The 18,067-nt window shown below is 41.7% G+C and overlaps 1 protein-coding gene across 2 annotated transcripts in view; it reads right to left on the bottom strand.

The window, feature by feature from the left end:
* The window catches only part of CLCN4 (chloride voltage-gated channel 4), a 39,015-nt gene that overhangs the window by 13,879 nt on the left and 7,069 nt on the right, over nt 1-18,067 (bottom strand). For both annotated transcript variants that reach the window (XM_027890261.1, XM_027890260.1), the window contains exons 2-8: nt 13,941-14,092; nt 13,516-13,615; nt 8,686-8,873; nt 4,269-4,391; nt 2,535-2,741; nt 2,362-2,442; nt 1,290-1,835 (exon numbers count right to left, since the gene is read on the bottom strand). In XM_027890261.1, coding sequence (XP_027746062.1) covers nt 1,290-1,835; nt 2,362-2,442; nt 2,535-2,741; nt 4,269-4,391; nt 8,686-8,873; nt 13,516-13,615; nt 13,941-14,084 — 1,389 coding nt within the window. In that variant the 5' untranslated portion in view covers nt 14,085-14,092. The remainder of the gene's footprint in view (nt 1-1,289; nt 1,836-2,361; nt 2,443-2,534; nt 2,742-4,268; nt 4,392-8,685; nt 8,874-13,515; nt 13,616-13,940; nt 14,093-18,067) is intronic.

Below are 18,067 nucleotides of genomic sequence, written 5' to 3'. Positions count from 1 at the left end.
TAGAAGACAACTCAGATGTTTGACATGAGCTTGTATGGAGTTTTTGTTGGTTTTAGAGAGGAAAGCTTGTTATATCTTTTTAAGTCTGCAAATATACCTTCAGCTTTCTAGAGAACTAAACTAACCACCTCAGTATGGCCCAGAGGCATTAGGACTGATAACAGCAGATGCTATATCCTACAGCGTGTAGTGTTGATCTTGCTAATACGGTTGGATTGAGTCTTCCAGATTTACTGGGTAAAGCTATTTTGTCTGGGTTTTTTTACAAAATAGTTGAAACTGTCAACTGCTTTTAACATATTTTAAATAGATAGGATAAATAAAGAATCACATGTCAAATAAAGAAGCAAAGTTTTTAAATGAACAAGCATAATAACTGGCTGCCAGCCAAAAATCTGTTTCTAGAGTGAAGGGCTAAAAGATGGCTCCTCAGTTCAAATGTAGTGTTCATGAGAAAGATGAGATACTTTATCTTTGAGTACAGTATAAGATACAGTGTAGAACTCAGAAACACTTCCATCATGTGCTGCCCTCAGATCCAGAACTATGTGCTCAGATAATGGGAGATGTAGACAGACAGATACGTGGGTTTTATGGGCTCTAGCAATCAGATATAGAGCTCACCACAGACATTTTGTATATATTGAAAGCTTGTATAAATTGTTCTTTGACCTTTCATCATTCATTTAGGGGGAGGAGGAGTTGTTGAAAGAAAAAGTTGCAAATCCAAAATAATCAAATCATGTATCTGTTAGTCCTCCCATTCATTCCCTCTTTTTTCCAAGCTACAGTGCTTAAAAATATTCAAAAATAGACCTTTTCATGTACTTTTATATTTTTGTGATGCTTTAAATGTGTAAAATAGTCAATTTAAAATTATTACTTCCCTGAGAATAGCTACCTTAAGGCACATTAGGACATTAATCCAACAAGACAAACAACAACGTAAATAGTCCATATCCACGAGAGAGCTCAAAAACAGCTGCAGTGGGAATCATCTTGAATTTGCTTATTGGCAACAGCAGATTCAAATTCCCACACAGATTTCTTCTTCACCTAACAGAAGCACAGATGACTAGAAGGTGGAAAAGCAGGGCTCATCTCTCTGCTGTGACAGGGGCCACTAAGCGAGGTGCTGGCAGGCGGGTGAGCCAGCAGCATCTCAGCAATACCCACGTGCTGGGTGTAGGTCAGAGGCACGCAAGCCCTGCCAGCCAGACCAAGGCTGCCGACAGCAACCCATGTGTGCCCTGTGCTCCTGGCAGCTTCTGCACTTGTCCCCAATTTACCTTCATGCCAAAAGTGAATATCGTGATGACAATTTTAAACACCAAAGCCAAGGCGAGCTGCCACATGGCGGAGTAGACTCCGGGGCCGGCAGGTCTGTCAGGAATGTCATCCACTGGCCGGGTCATGTTGGGGTCATTGATGTAGTCACAGAGCTGTGAGGACTCCAGGGCCCCACAGTCATTGAAGAGCTCTGAGATCAGCTCGCTGGTGCTCCTCCGGGTGTAGGGGTTGGGGTAGGCGATGATGGCAGTGATGGCTGTAATTGCTATGACCTCCAGCACTGGGTATTTCCCAAGCCTGGTGGTTTTTCGCCTCCTGCACCAGGCGATGTTGCATCGGATAAAGAGGGTGCCCCAGAGGCCCCCAAAGACGCCGAGTAGGATGAAAGGGAAGAGCTCAGCCATGTACCAGGGGGTGTGGTACTCCACGTAGAACAGGACCAGTCGGCTGTTCCCAAAAGGATTGATGGATCTCAGTGTGAAGGCAGCCACAAGAGCAGCAAAAAATGACCTCCAGAGGGTTTTCAGAGGGAAGTAGTAGCTGACCTAAAACCAAGCAGAGACCGTAAACATTTCACTGAGTGTGACAGAGGGTGCTCCTTTTAACTGCCATCCCCATCTGTTTCATTTTACTACACTGGGAGCACTACTCCTTACCGCAACCAGAACATGTTCACAAAGGTATCAGAAAAGGCATTTTCAGATTTCAGACAGGGAGCAGCAACTAGTTAAAAATCAATCAATCTAAATCCAGAGTTGCTGTCTAGAGAGTATAAGATGGAAGCTTGACAGTTTGGCCCATGCATCAGCAAGCTGAAAGCTGGAGAAACCTCAGCCCAGAGACACATTTCCAAACTGAATCATCTAATTTGTTTCCAGAAAGCCAGTGCTGCTCTGCTACTCAAATTAGGCTAAAATACCTGGTTATTTCTTATTACCGGAAATCAAAGATTATTTTTGCTTTAGAACAAAAAATAAACATATAAATAATTGAAAAATAAAGAGTAATCTTAGAAAAAAGAGGTCAAATGAAAAATATATTTATTGAAGCGAGTGAACTTCCAGGTCTCACCTCTTCCAGACTAAAAAGCACGCCTCCAATTGGAGCCCCAAAGGCAACAGAAACTCCTGCAGCGGCTGCAGCTGAAAGCACCTACAAAGCAAATGTTTACATACAAGGCATGAGTGCTTTGAAGCCCCAAGTGATCAGACAGGGAAATTAGAGATAATGTGATCCAACCTCACCTCTCTTCTCTTTCCTTCATTCTTGCTGTACTTTGAGAAAAGGCTGCTGAAGAAGTTTCCACAGCAACAGGCCACGTGGACTAATGGCCCCTCTTTCCCAAGGCTGAGGCCTGAAGATACCACCAGAACCAAGGTGACTGTTTTGATTAAAAGTGTCCACTTTCCCAGGTAGCCCCTAATAATGAACCCACTCAAGATGGTTTTTATCTGGAAAGCAGGAAGAACATGTTGAAGAGATGAAGAAACCTTTTCTACTCTGAACTTTCAAATGGAGTTAAAACTCCAGCGGAGTTTAAAAAGTTGCAGACTGCTTGAAAAGAGACAGTGATGAAGAGAAAGAAACCGCAGGTAGGGCAGCTTTCCCACAGCAATATCTGAGCAGGGGTTAAGCAGACCACACTTTTACTGCTGTTATGGGTGGTCCCCATAACAGTCGGTAAGGACTCTCACAGAGATCAATAGAAATATGAAACTCTTATATACCTCCTTGGCTTACAAGATCAGAGTCAAACTAGATTCAACTTTAACAAAGCGGGGAAAAAAGCAAATAAACAACCACAGGCTTTTTCCAGTTAAAACACCAAAAAAAAGTTGTAAATATTTGGAATTGCTGCACCACAAAAGCATGTAAGTATGATGAAATGAGAAAGTCCAGAAGATCATAGTTTTACACGTTTTCTCTTATATTTGCATGTGGTTGGCCAGGATAGAGCACAAGGCATATGCCTGCCACACAGGGTGGGATTTGGGTTTGGACTCTAGGCCTGGAAATGGGCTGGAGCTGAGCATCACCTCACATGAGGGATTTACCACTCAGAAACTAGCTTTACAGTTAACTATGAAAAGTTTTTAAAACCACAGAAATATCAACCATGTAACAAAGACACACATGACTACTTTGAAACATGGAAATTATTTAAATATTTCAAATTATTTGAGGTGGGATTTTTTTAAACATTTGGATGCTTTTCTTAGAGATCAAGAACAAAAGTATGCCAAGATTTCTAAAATTTTGGCTCTTGATTCTCTTTGCCAGATTGCTAAATAACAACTCCAGTGGTTCCATAGCACTTTCAACAACAGACTGCTCTGATTTCAAAGATTTTGAGTAGCTCTGCTGATTGAATTACAAGGTTTTTCATTTTAACAGCTTAAATATGGACTGAGACTCAATATATAAAATATTGAAAATCAAGTAGATATTTTCACTGCTATAATGCTGTCATGCTGACATAATGTATGTGACATTCTGTACAGGGACACAATTTGCAAAAGATGTGCACCAGACACTTTTCAGGCATTCCAAATGATGGGCATCTCAGGACACCTTAGTTTTGTAGCCCTCCCTCTTCTTTTTATTTTGCTTTTATTTAGAGCCTAGCCTAGAAAATAACTGGTTTTGTAACTGACCCAAGTAATTTCATTCAAGGAAAATTCTATATAATCTTCTAGTGAGTGTCTCTTGGAGATGCTGATTTTTATTTCAAGTTCTGGCAATGAATAAGTATGTGCATTATCCTGTCACAGTGACCTTCAAATATTTTATACTATGAAAAATTTAGATGAGCACCATAAAAGCACAGACAAAGGAATGAAGTCAAATGAGATGGAAAGATAATTTTCTTGTTTCTATGCTATCTCACAGTATAGTTCTGGAATGAGAAAAAGTGGTAAATCATCATTTTGTTTTGTTTTGTTTGGTACTTGGATATTCATGCACAAAGAGAAACTCACCTCTGGGATTCCAGAGCCACAGGCATAAGGAGCAAACACTCTGACCAAGGAGACTGCCAGGAAAGCAAAACATAGAGCCCACATGATGTACAGAAAATAGTTTAGAATGTAAGCACTTGCACCCTAGAAAAATAACAGTAACAAACATTGTTAGGGAAATGCAGATTGGCAAATCTCACACTTCTGCTAGGGATCATGATGGCACAGAGCCTGATCTTTTTCATTTACATGTTAACTGTGGCTTTTCCACAGGAAGGACAAATAACTTTATGTACTCCAAAAATTTTATTGCTCATGGAAAGAAGCAGCATACTAATATATACTTAACCCAGTCCCTGTTTGCAAGGGGCCCAAACACTGCAAGCTGAGCATCGTTCAAGTAAAAAAATAAAACTAATCTACAAAAAGTTCCAAAACATCAAACAAATATGTCATAAGGGCAAAAGCAATCGGCAATAAAAAGGCACCTAGTGAAGGAATCTGATGTGTTCATCCCATGGTGGAGGACAGGGGATGTGACCCTGATAGATCTTTTTCTGGGGGCTGGTATTCAAAGGTCATTTCTCCATGCAGATGCTAATCTTTTCAAATGAAACACCTGTGTATATCATTAGCCAGTTCAGTTCACAAATGGGTAGGATGAAACTATAAATAAATCCTTTCCTTCTATATGATGCTGTCTATGATAGGGTTGAAAATAATTTGAAAACACCATAGTTTGGCAGAACCCACTCAAACATACCTCAGTCATTTTTGCGCTGATATTTTAAAAGAATTCCAGTCAGGAATAAGCCTGTCTTCAAACTGAATAGCTTTACTTTTCTGACAGAATGGAAATGCTAATGACCATTAACAATGGTTGACTGTGCAGTGCCATAGTGAAAGCACAGTCAGTAGTGACCTTCAGGTTTTCTACTTGTCTCCAATGGTCAAGTCGAAACTTTTGTTAAAAAATCTGCCTTAGGATACCTCTTCCTCTTCTCATGCATAATTTTTTTAGATTTATTTCAAAAACCCTACCTACACAGACAAAGAAGAATCTAGTCAGAGGCATCAAATTGATACAAGGAGTTTAAGCCTTCAAATAGCATACTTTAGCAACATGACACTACAGAATAAAAAACCGATATGGACCTCAGTCATGAATTGGTATGAATCCTTCACCTCTAAGTGAACTCTTCCTACCGGATGCAATTCCAGCTGCTCAAGAACATCAGGGCCCCTGTCTTTGCTCTGCAGGACAGCAGCCTGGATATCAACATTATGATAAATCAAGCAGGAAAACAGGCATTAATCAGTTGTATCGTGTCTTCAGTTAGCAGAGCTGGCCAAGCCCCGTTCCCAGTCATAAAAAACCTAGAGCTGAGAAGTCTCCCTGTTTTCAAGCCTGCAAGGAATCAACCTTCAACAGCATGGATGTTTGCTAGTTTAATTTTCCAGATCTGTCCAAACGAAAATACAGTAAGGTAACCACTGCCCTTATCCTTATGGATATGTTTGAAAGAAGTGCAATTTGTTAAGGTCCTCTTGTGCTTGCTGAAGTTGGCAGCTGGCTTTGCTGATAACAGCAGAAGAGCAACACAGTGTTATCCCCCAGTGCCCTGAGACTAAGCAGTCATGGATCTCACACTTGCAGTGATTGACATCCGTCCAGCTGTAGTAACCAAGGATCTTTGTTGCTACAGCTGAAGACAGCCTCATGAATGTCTTCTCCTAGTGCTTTCAATTACAAGCAGCTATGACAATATTTACTCTTCCTCCGCAGAAAACTCTGGATATCTCGCCTCAGGGCAAAATCCTCCTGTCAGTGTGAGCCTGGAGTACCTCCAAAGAAGGCCAATGCCTTGACAACAATTTGGCCCTACTACATTGAGCGAAAGCTGTAGTTTTGCTTCTAAATTCACTAGAGTCAAATTAACTTTGTTTCTTTTTATGTCTTCTTCTTTCACAACTCAGAAGTCATAAGAAAACTATGTCAGCTCGTTACTGCAATCACATATACACCTACAGTTCTGTGGCAGGACCCCACAAGAGTCCGTATGGCCAGTTCAACCTCATCCCTTGGGACAACTTTCATTGTTACATTTTCCAGATATCTGGCATTCTGCAGGTTCAACTGCAGCAGTTTCTAATGATTAATAATACGAAAACCTTTGGGAAGTGAAGTAGCAGTAAGTCAGTATAGCAAATGGTTTATTTCTCATCCATTCTGTGCCATTACTAAGGCTCTGAATCAGCAGAAGTCTTAAGCCTGTACACTACAATCAGAGCCCAAAACAGCTCACCAGGAGAGGTGATCCTGCTACGACCTTTCCCACTAGTGGCTAGAAAGACTCACCCTGGAGGCAACAGGAATGAAGCAAGTAGAGAAACTGAGAAAAATTTTGTATTTTAGTTTGCAAGACAAAGCAATATTTCAGACCTGGTGTCAGTCCAGTCTAGATACAAATGGAACACAATCAAAAATAACCCTTCCAAATTCAGAATAATGAAAGAAACCACACGCCTCAGGATGCCATCCAATGTATGTTTTCTCCGGAGGCCCACAGCGCTACCCTGACTCTATGAGGCATCTCAAAGTTTCCAGACTCCTTCCTATGGATGCTACAGCAGTGTGTTTCTTCAAGACTGACAGACTCAAGGTGCCAAATTGAAAATGGGGTTCCACATATAGAGGGTTTTCCTCGTCCTTCAGGTCTCGGCTTCATGACAGGAGATACAGAACCTCTGGGATGGGAATACAGTCCATTGCTGATCCACAGAAGACAAGGGGTCCTTTCCTCTACCCTGGACAGGTGTCAAAAATGGGGTTCTCAGCTCCAGTGAAGTTGGGGTTGGGACCAAACTTTATGTGCAGAACAGGGAAGGTCCAGATCACCAGATACTGGTCAGAGATCTGAACTGAGTGACATCTGATAAGCTTTTGATCCGCCAGTGAATTTCAGGCTTTGAAACTCACATCGAAACCCCTTCTTCCCCTGCTCTTTGGAAGTCGTTCAGGACCAGAGGGCTGAAGAGTATAACTGGCCTACAAAACAGTGTTTAGGGAAGAAAACATAGCCTGGTAGGTGTCTAGTGTGCTATTATATTTTCCATAATAATTTGTATCAAGCTCTGCTTTGGGCTCATTTTATAACAGTACTAGAATGGAAACATTTTTCAAGAGGTGCCATAGGAAATGTCACAATTCTCAGTGAAAACATATGTACAGGGTTTATCACAGCCATAAACTGGCAAAACCACAAGGAAGAACTGATCTAAATCTCAGTCCTCAAAATGTCAAATTTAGTTGGCTATGATGAGAAAGAATCACAGTCATGCATAAAAAAAAGGAGACATGTCTAACTAGAGTACCTTTAGGGAAACTGTTCTAAATACTTTTTGCCTAAAATGTGCTCCAATGCACACTCCTCTTTTATAGGGCTGTTATGTAAATGTCAGGCACAAAGTAAAACAACAGAGAAAAAGGCAAAATTATTCTGAAACTCAGTCAAGTTCAGTGTATTTTGACAACTGCTTGAGTCCTCTGTTACTACAGGAACGAACTATATCATGCAAAACTTGTAAGCCTCTTTCTATGAAACTGAATTTTTACTTTCCATATCTACATTTTTGTTGGGCTTTGCCTGGGATTTCAGTGTAACAGGAATAGACATCTATAATATTAAAATTTACAGCATCCATCAGGCCATGACAGCCAGGAACCCACAGATCTTAGAGGCCCATTTGTTCCTAGAAAGAGCCCAAAACTAAGTCAAGATGAACCTTTTTTTCCTACTTTGACAGTACACCGGGGGTGAGAAGCCCAATTTGAATACAAAGTGAGTAAAGTTTCACAGTGCCCACCTTGCTGATACCTCTCCCAGGTCAGCTTTTTCCCTTCTTGTCCTCTACCCCTGCAAGTCTTTCACTTAGGCCAGCTTTTGGTGCTAGTTAAATACCATGATGCCTGATAGGGAAAATGATTGCAAGGGATAAACAAGCAGTTCTTATGCAGCTCCCCTTTCTACTCAAAGCATCCGAATACATAAAAAGCTGTCTGCAATCCCAAAAATTTCCTCTTAAATGTATTTGTCAGCGCTCATCTGGTTTTGTCCCATAAAATGGTGTTTGAAAGGAAAAAAACAAAAGGGCAGCTCAGGTCCTCTGGTGATTATATTATGCATGTGATGAAACCCTTTTAGTTTAATACTGATAAAAAGAGAGTACAATCTCACAGCTTTCCACTTTCCATCACACTGGAACAATAGGATCTCTTCCAAGTTAAGCATATTGCTTGTGGAAATGTCTTTTTTTGCGGTGTGCTCAGTTCATTACTTTCTCTTTCAGAGAAACTCTCTGGAGGGAACATCAGCAAGTATGAAAAAAGGGCATTGCCTGGCCTGCTGTGACCCCAAACTAATCAGGTCTCTCGTACCTCAGACTGGCTTACAAGAAGTTCAGACCATTTCTGCCACTGGGGACATTTGTCCCTGTCATCGAATGTAGTTTCATTAGACGTCCAGCAGCACTGCTCATGGCTGTACCAAAAGGCAGACAGGCAGACACCCTCCTTCAGGTCTGTCATCCAATCCACAGCTAAATCTATCACTCCAGCTAATGTGCCTGGGAAAAGAAATGCAGAAAAAGAAATAGTGGCATTAAAAAATATCAAGTTGCAAGGAAAATATCTCTCATTTTAATTATGGGGGTGAAGTAGAAGTCTTTGGGGAGACCTTTTTGCAGTCCTCCAGCACCTAAAGGGGACTTATAAGAAAGACGGAGACAGACTTTTTAACAGGGCCTGTTGCAATAGGACAAGGAGTAATAGCTTTAAGCTAAAAGAGGATTGGGTTAAACTAGATATGAGGAATAAGTTTTTTACAATGAGGGTAGTGAAACACTGGAGGTGAGGATGCCCCATCCCTGAAAACATTCAAGATCAGGATGGATGGGGCTCTGAGAAACCTGACCTAGTTGAAGATTTCCCTGCTCATTACAGTAGGGTTGGACTAGATGACCTTTAAAGGCCCCTTCCAACCCAAACTATTCTATGATTCAATAAATATAAATCTACCAAGGAACTGGGGGCATTAACAATTTTGTCTGCCCCTCAATGCTTTCTCATAAGCTTTTATTTTAAATTATCATTTTCATACTGACTGATGGCCAAATAGGGGAGGCATAACCCATGTCAGGTCTGATCCTGCAGCCTGTCCCAGGCAGGTGCATCGCCTGGTTGAGATAAGGAGGAATTCATGTGGGGTCTCTATATACATACTAAGCTGCAGGTCTGAAATCACGCTGTGTATTTCAGAGGTAGTGGAGGAGAAGGATAGGTTTGTTTTCCTATAGCCTTCTGGCCCCAACACAGCAACCTTTCAGAAGGACGATTTCATTACAGAGACAACATGGATGCAAAATTTTGACTTATGAACTTAACAGAATGGGGCTCTCAGTGTGTGTGTATGTTCATTAGCAATCTGGATGTGCAGAATAAAATTATCCTTCCAATTCTCCTTGTGTCAAACCAACCCTTATTTCAGCCTTTCCCCAGTAATTACACAGAGCTACAGTGACACCCGGTGGCCACCAGACACAGATGGGGGTAAACTTGCTGTGCCCAGACACACACACAAAAAAATCTCATTTTCTAGGGCATTTGCTCATCAGTGATAATAATCTGCACCTGCACCAGCACCCTGAGAGCAGATGGGTCCCCACAGATGCAAGAAAAGCAGGAACAGGAGGCTGGGAGCAGCCAGAACACAGACCTGCATTCTGTGCCTATGTCCTTTCTTTCTGGGAAGAGTTTAATCACCAACCTATAGAAGAGTCATTTAGTGCTTTCCAAACCCCTCTCATATACAATGGAAAGCAGAATTCATACTATCTTTACAAATAATCATTAATATAATTTCAGGAAACCAGTAATGGATTTGAACAGAATTTATCAGTGCATTTCAGTGGGACTAAAACACTGGGGGGGGTGGGGGGAAGCTTGGAAAATGCAAACTGGTTTAATTTTGTTTCCAAAACTTCTAGCTTCATGGCTCCTGCTAAGAATGTAATTACATGAAGCAGGGCTGGGGGCTGATCCCCTTTCCTCTAGCAGCTGGGGCACACAGGTGGGTCCAAGAGCTGGTTTATTAGACCTGGAACTAAAGTTTTCTGCTTTTCATTTCTGTAAAAGAGCAAGGGGAAGTATATTTCAAATAATTCAGGCAAGTGCAACCTGGTTTTTCTTCCAAAGAACAAAAAAAACACCAGTGTTCACAGAGCCTTATACCTAAGCATATTTTCTTACACCCTGAAGAAGGATACTGACAAAGATTGGTCACAAGGGTAGCAGTGAAGAATTTTTGTTACGTGGAAATAATCTGAAGAACTATACAGACACACTAGACAGGATCAAAGACTATGTGGAGCAGAGTGGTGATGTCTCTACTAATTATTTTCTTTCAAGAAGACCCTCCCTTAGTCTTGCTTACTCTCTTCCATTTTTCCCAAGTTTCTATGGAAACAATGAACCATAAACTCAGAAGATGGTGAACCATTGTGTCGCTAGCAACTTCAGATTGCATAGCTTACTGAGTTTTGCAGTAAGTTCTGATTTCTTCTCCAATTTTCTGAAAGTTTCAGGAAACAAAGAATCCTCATCCCTTGGACAAGAGCACCAACTGCTGTGCCTCTTGAATCTCTTGATGGACCTTCAGCATTCTCTGTAGTTACCCCATTCTTCAAAGTTTACATTATTCTTAACCAGGCAATGCACATTAATGCTACCTAGCAGAAGATGTAAAGGAAGACAGGCTTTTTAAATGGTATTCCCCAATAGAGTCAGTAAACATAGTGAAGACCAAACATTCAGTTATCTAATATAAAAAGCTCACAGGTACCTCAGCACCTCTAAGAATTATGCAGCTGATATAATCCCTTTTGCCAAATACTTTGGGATCCACAGAAGGAGGAAAAAGCTACATGCAATATATTACACATATGTTCCAGAGAAGAATCAAGATTTACTCGCTCAGTACAGCTACACATGCACAGAGCAACAGAGCCCAATGGCAGGAAGACTGGAGAATAGGGATTTCTCTGTTTGGCCTCAATGGCTTGTGTTGACTGTGGAGGTGCTGCCTTTGAGGTATTGCCCAATCTGAAAGATACAGTTGACAAAATTGGTTGGATTTAGGCTTGTAGATCAGTTAAGCTCACTTTAAACTCCTGGATCTGGGTAAATCACCCAAGTACATTTGGAAACATGTTGGAAACTTTGGGCCCTGCCAGCCCATTCCCCATGAGTCCCGTCTTGCTGGTCTCCATCCCCAGCACAGAGGCAGCAGGGTCAGGATGTCCCATGGGACCCTCAGACCCTGGGTACTGCTGCTGCTACTTTCCCCTTTCTCTCCCAATCCTTGCCACACTTTCTCCTTGCCTTTGGTAAGGTGTGGACACAGCTGCCCAAGAGTTCATCCAGTGTCCATGTGGCTGAGCCAGGCTGCTCTCTTTGGAGCAGCAATAGCTTCTGCCTGTGCAGCAGAAGAGGAACCATGGAGGAGTCAAGCTGGTCCACACAACCTGTGTGACCATACAGGTACCCTCATAGCAGGCTCTCCTCTCTGAGCAAGCAACACAGGCAATACTTCAAGTAGAGAGGAAAACAACATGAGGTGTCTCTTGATGGCACCATCAACCTCAACTCCTCCCTCCTCAAACATGGCTAGGAAACCTCATCCATTCATCAGTTATTACCCCCCACACTCAACAAAGGAGTCTTGACACCTTGTTGAAGCTGAGATGACGATTCTCCATCTTCGCCCTGCCCCAAAAATGCTGAAGGCACAGAGCATGTGTGTCATTTCAATAGCAGGGCTCAGCAGGGCTCAGCAGAGGCCATGGGCACGCAGGTAATTTTTGTTCTCTGGTTGATTCACAAATCCTTGTCCCAGTGTAAAAAATTACTAATTTGGTTTGACTCCTTGCAGTGAAACTTATTGCTCTTTACGCTTTTCATTGAAAAAGCTGCAGAAGCTACAGGTCTCAGCTGCAGCTTATCCTCAACCTCCATTCCCAAGCTGGAGGTATCAGCATTAGATCTTATCTGAGGTCAGCAGCTCAGGCTTTTGACAACCATTAGGATTTCAGCATAAGGTTTAATTGCAAACTGGAACTGAATCAAACTTTCTGGGGTATTTTTACTGAAATGGGAATGTGTGTATGTATACCACATTCTCTGTATGAGCCAGGGGATTACTGAGGTCAGAGCCCTGAAGGGCTTGCTCTAACTTTATTTGTAAGCAGAATTCTCCTTCCCAGGTGAGGCCAACCCTGGCCTTCAGGCAAGGTTCAGCAGCCCTGACAGTACACAATCTATCAAAGTCTCTTCCCATCTCACTCTCACACTAAAGCTTTTGTGGAAACAATTACATGTCTACAAAATAACATAATTTGTTATTTCAGCAGTGTTTTCTCAAAAACTTCACTTCTTAGTACTTCTCTGGTACTTCTGAGGGTCCTTACAACTGTAATAAACATGTTAATTTGACAGATGCTCATCACCCCTTGGAAATTGTGAAACTTCACATCATGCTTATACCAGCATGACACAAGAGCACTCTGACATCACTCTGAAAAAAACATAAAAAATGGCAGCTGTCTCAGCTGGTAAGAGAAGTGCAGCTTTCCAGGCTGGAAGATGTGCTAAACTGAGGAGAAGACAGGAGAAATTGAGGAAATTAATGAATTTGCCATGTGAGTTTGAGCAGGCTGTTAAATATGTAATGTCTGTCTGGCCTGGAAGCAGATCTGAAATTGTGTTTTGCCTTCACACATATATAAAGAAGATAACCCAGTGGCTATAGCAATTTATAAAGCTTCCCTTTGAGTGTCCACAACAAACGCTTTCCCCACATCATATTTTCTACTTGCAGAATTAAAGTACACGATGACAAGAAAAAAAAGTCCTTCCAATAAAATTGATTTCTGTAAATCAAAGATTCAGAAAGTCAAAGTAGCCCACTGAGTGTGAAGCTAAAGCAATAGAAAAATCCCTCTATTGGTGAGTAACATTTTTTCTAGGTCAGCACTCAGTGGGGGATTTGCAAGTGAGAATATTTACTAAGGATCATAACTGCATGGATGCAAAGCTGTCTTTTTAGCTTGAAGCATCAGTGGAGAGACAACGAAGTAAAAAGAGAAGGAGATAGCACTGCAGCAACTTGGGTGGGTTGGTTCAGGCATAATTGTAGCACTAACACATATGTACCTGCCAGTAGTCCTATGAGAAGCATTACAACCCATCCTGACCAGGCGTCCAGCAAACTCTTGATGAACTCCCATATGGATTCTTTACTTTTGCTTGTAATCTGAAAATAAACATAGATATGTTGCTGATTCAGGCTGACACAGTTTTAGAGTAGAATGTTTAAAATAATTAAACTCCCAGACTGTGTACACAATTTCTCTACTCCCTGCTGTCCCAATCATTTTTTTAGAGTTGTTCTGCTGATTAAGTTGCAGCAGCCCTTTCATAGGTACAAACTCAAGACATCCCACCTACATATTTTTAGAATTCCTCCTCGAGTCATATAACAAGATAGGAAGCAAGAACTTTGGAAAACTGCTTGTTTTCCTCATTACCAGGATGGCTGTGACCAGGGACTGTGATGCAACAAAGCCTGACACCGTTACCTTTCGATGGCGGTCAGTGTCACGCGATTTCTCTCGTAGCCAGTCAATGGTATGGAAATCTTCATAAGTTCCAACATCAGGGAAAGGTTCATCCAAAAAATCCATCAGGTTGCCCGAGCCGTTCATGTCGCCTGCATTGACCATATTAGGATCTGTGTGTAGAGGAAAAACAACTATGTCAATAAATTCATGCAAAAATGACTGTTACCTCCTTTAAAAGTCAAGTCCCAACGTAGTGTCTACTATGGCAAGCTCCAGTAAAGGCTGACATCATTCCCGATGAGAGGGAGTAGCATGAGATTTTATTAAATGGGATCGTTTAGGCACAGAGGGTTGGATTCATACAACTTACTTCAGCCATCTAAAAGTTTGGTATCTGGACTGTAGGAACCATCTGGGCTGCCTCCAGAGACAGTGAAAGATAAGTGTAAGGGTGTGTGGCAAAGAGAGCCTGCGCCTTTAAAGGCTAAGGACCTACTTCAGTAATAATCATTCAGTAAGGATAACGAGCAAAGGAGGAAGCCTGAACAAGAACATTCAGGGACACAAATGCAATGCAAATAATAAGGGAGGAGGTGGTAAGAACCAAACCTGGATGAGGGGGTGTGGGAGTGTGAGAATACCTATTCCAGCAAAGTTGTCTGATTAGGGATGTTGTCAATTGGAAAACTATGGAGAAAAGAGGGGAAATTAGAATCAAAATATACAGAGACATAGATCTGACAAAGCAAACGTGAAGACCATGAGCAGAAACAACCCTCTCCATTCATACTAATTGAAGAGCTAATAACTGTATGTCTGCCTCTGGAATACAGGCTCAGCTACTGGTTGAATCTGCACAAGAGAAAGTGGCAGCCATGACTCCCAGCATGGGCAGAGACCCTGGGCCCAGGAGGGCTCCAGCAGCTGGGCAGGGGGGTCCTGGACTGGGACAGCTGAAGGATGCAGCCATGTGCTTCTAACAAAGTGTTGCTCTACAGAGTAGTTAATCTTATCCGTCCTAAAATTGGTGCCTGAAAAATGGAATCTTCCAGAGAATACCTGAGGTCTCTAGTCTGAAATGGCAAGCCTAAAAAGGTCTGTTATCATGGAATTACAGGGAAAAAAAACATGGGAAAGCATAAGAAAATTGGAGACAGATACAGACTTTAGAAGCTGTATAGAACAGACTGCAGAGCCTATAGCTCCTTGATGGACATGAGAGAACTTTTGCTGGTCACTGATGAGGCCCGTATGGTACCAATGGCTGCTACCAACTTTCCTTCAACAAGTACAGGAATGGGGATGTCACAAGTAAAGAATTTGGATCTTTGAATCTGTGTGGAAACTTCCCAATTCTGTAATTGGAACAGGCAGAAATGCAGCACATAAGCTTTTAACTGACTGCCCATACACCATGATACTTTGCTTGGCCCCCTTTATTTGCTGCCTTTTTTTCCCCCCTCTCCTCATTTTCAACTATTTTACTTGAAATGTGTCCATTTTTGCCCTGGTGGGGATTTGGTAGTGTAATAAATGTGAATATTCAGCTTTGTCAGTGTCTGCTCTTTGCAATTCACCATGTAGAAATTTTGGATGACACAGACAATGTGCTGAGCACAAGCAGCTGAGAAAAGCATTATATTACAGGCAACCAGCAGGTTACCATTATAACACTATAGAAGCCCTTTAAAGTGTGGAAATCAAGTCAGCTCCAAGTAATCTCGTGGCACGTTTGTCTGAAAGAGAATCAAGCAAGGGAGTTGCAGCCTGGGGAAGGAAACTGAAAGCAGAGCAGGTGTCCTACACAGACCTGTGGAACACAAACAAGCTGCTGCAGGATTGAGGTGATTTAAAAATCAGAAGTTAAAAGAAGTGACAGTTGAGAACAGTGATACTTTGCCAAGCAGGTGAGAGCACACTCTTACATTTGCTAAGTGAAATGAGAATCTGAAGGTGGGATGATGTGGCTGTCAGCAGGCAGCTAAAGTTGCAAGAGGGCACTAAGCCCAATGTCTTCCCAGGACTGGAACAGGAAGCTGAAATGAGGTGAAAGGATTAGACTGTGCTATTATTTTGTAACGTTGTGATTTTTTTTTGCAGACCAGTTAATTCACCCTATTCTTACCATACAGCAAAGAAGGACCTGTAAAGAATGTGCAGCTCAGACTGCTTGCCTGCACGAGCCAGCCCCAACCCGCTAAATAAACAAACTTCTGGGAACTCTCACATTGCAAGCATTGGCAAGTTTTCTTTCACACCACAAGAAAATTACCCAACATGCTAGTTATATCACATAAAAAATAGCTTTTTAAGTATGTTGTCAGTGCCCAGCACATGACAGTACTGTGATGGATAATACCAGGCCAAACCACAAGTATGTAGGATAATTACAATCTCAGCCTGAATCTACCCCAAAAATACGTGCTACACAACACATCCAGGGAGAGAAAAAATGTGCTAGAGACCACAGGGCCATGGAAGATTAAGAAAACAAACAAGCTTTGAACTCTAGGTAGCATATCAGTACCTGGAAGTTGCAGCGAACTGGATGATTGTCAGCTGTAAAGTTCACTTCAGGTACTACGCTTTTGAAAGCAGAGATGTGATATCAGATTATGCAAAATCCAATTTTAGTCAAAAAAAACACATAGCTACAGCACTTTTGAACTGAGTACTACAGAGTTTCCATCTTATGTCCTAGCACTAAGCACCATAAGTATCCCTTTCTTTCTCTTTATTTTGCATTTATTTCTCTCACTTCGCTCCAGCATCTGTAAAAATCTACAAAGTTTATTTCAAGATAGGCTAACTTGCCCTCTTAAAGAAGTTTGCAGAGATGCTTCCAGTTCTGCCAGCAGAACTGGAGCCTTACTCCAGTTACAGATAATAATTTAATAACTCGATTATAGATATTTAATACATAAAAATTAAGGGCAAATTAATCACATCCAAGCTTGAATTGTAGTCAGGTGTACTGCAGCAATACACTCTGGACACTAAAATCTAGACTGCTTTCATTGCTGAGGAGAGGAAGGGAATTATTTACATTAGAATGAGACAGATTGTTTCGCCGAACTGATAATTTCTGTTTATTGATCACAAAGAGATGCCAGAGGTAGACATCTTCATCTGATCTAAAGAGGGTAACATACCAATTGCAACATAATGACATGCAGAATTAGTAACAAATGCATCTCCTCACACTTGAGCATCTAAGAGATTTGGATGCTCTGACAGAGATTATTTACCCTGAAAGGTGTTAAGTCTTGCTGAAGAATTGTCTGGCATATGCATTTTGTCCCTTTGTTGTTCCATGTCTTAGATGTCCTTGTTGTCCTTCCCACTATTTTTTCAGATGCTGATGCAGCATAATTTGTGCAAGGGCTAATATTTCCTGCTTGTCCCCATATTCTTTTCCTAATAATTTCTGGCGTCCCACCAACTTTTCCTAGGGCAGACATCCAGCATTTGCATTGAGCAGCCTGCTATGACTCCCTGAGAAACAGTGGCCAGTTTGGAGCCCATCATTCTGTGATCTCTTAGGGACATTTTCCTCTTTGCTTTGCCTTTAACAGCTTTGAATTCCATCAGCCATTTTATTCCCTACAATACAATAGCGAGCCTCTGCATCTCTGAACAGCCAGCTCCCACTTTTACTGTCTAGTTTAATGTATCTATAACTGAACATTTGTGTCAACGCTCTGCTTTAATAATTGCAAATAGGTTCTCTCTAGAAAGTGAACTAGAAAACAAAGAAATCTGACTGAGCTGCATACCTCTGGAACTCAGAGGGTTCAGATTAAACAGATTTCCCTGGATTTAGACCCATGCCAGACTACTGTGATCCTGTAGATAGAGCAAGGTCCTGGCAGGGATCCATTCACGAGAGGTCACAGTACTAGCCTGGCACTTGTGCCTCCTGATAGATGCTCTCCTGGCTACCACATAACCCTAGATATGTTTCAGAAATCTTGGACCAGATCAGCCTGATGGTCAGTCCCTGATCTCCCAACTAGCCGTGCCTGGCACAGAGTATTCCGAAGCCAGAAAGAAAGAACTGTTACCCTACAAATGTCAAATGCATGAGAGCAGCTGGAAGTAAGGGCCAAAAGAGCTAGCCCAAAGATTAGCCTGTGAAGCTTTAT

This window comes from Empidonax traillii, unplaced genomic scaffold (genome assembly GCF_003031625.1).
Source record: "Empidonax traillii isolate 1590-97213 ecotype Southwest subspecies unplaced genomic scaffold, ASM303162v1 scaffold282:size975252, whole genome shotgun sequence".
NCBI classification, from domain to species: domain Eukaryota; kingdom Metazoa; phylum Chordata; class Aves; order Passeriformes; family Tyrannidae; genus Empidonax; species Empidonax traillii.
Note: the sequence above shows the minus strand (reverse complement) of the source record. Positions and strands in the feature narration are given on the sequence as shown.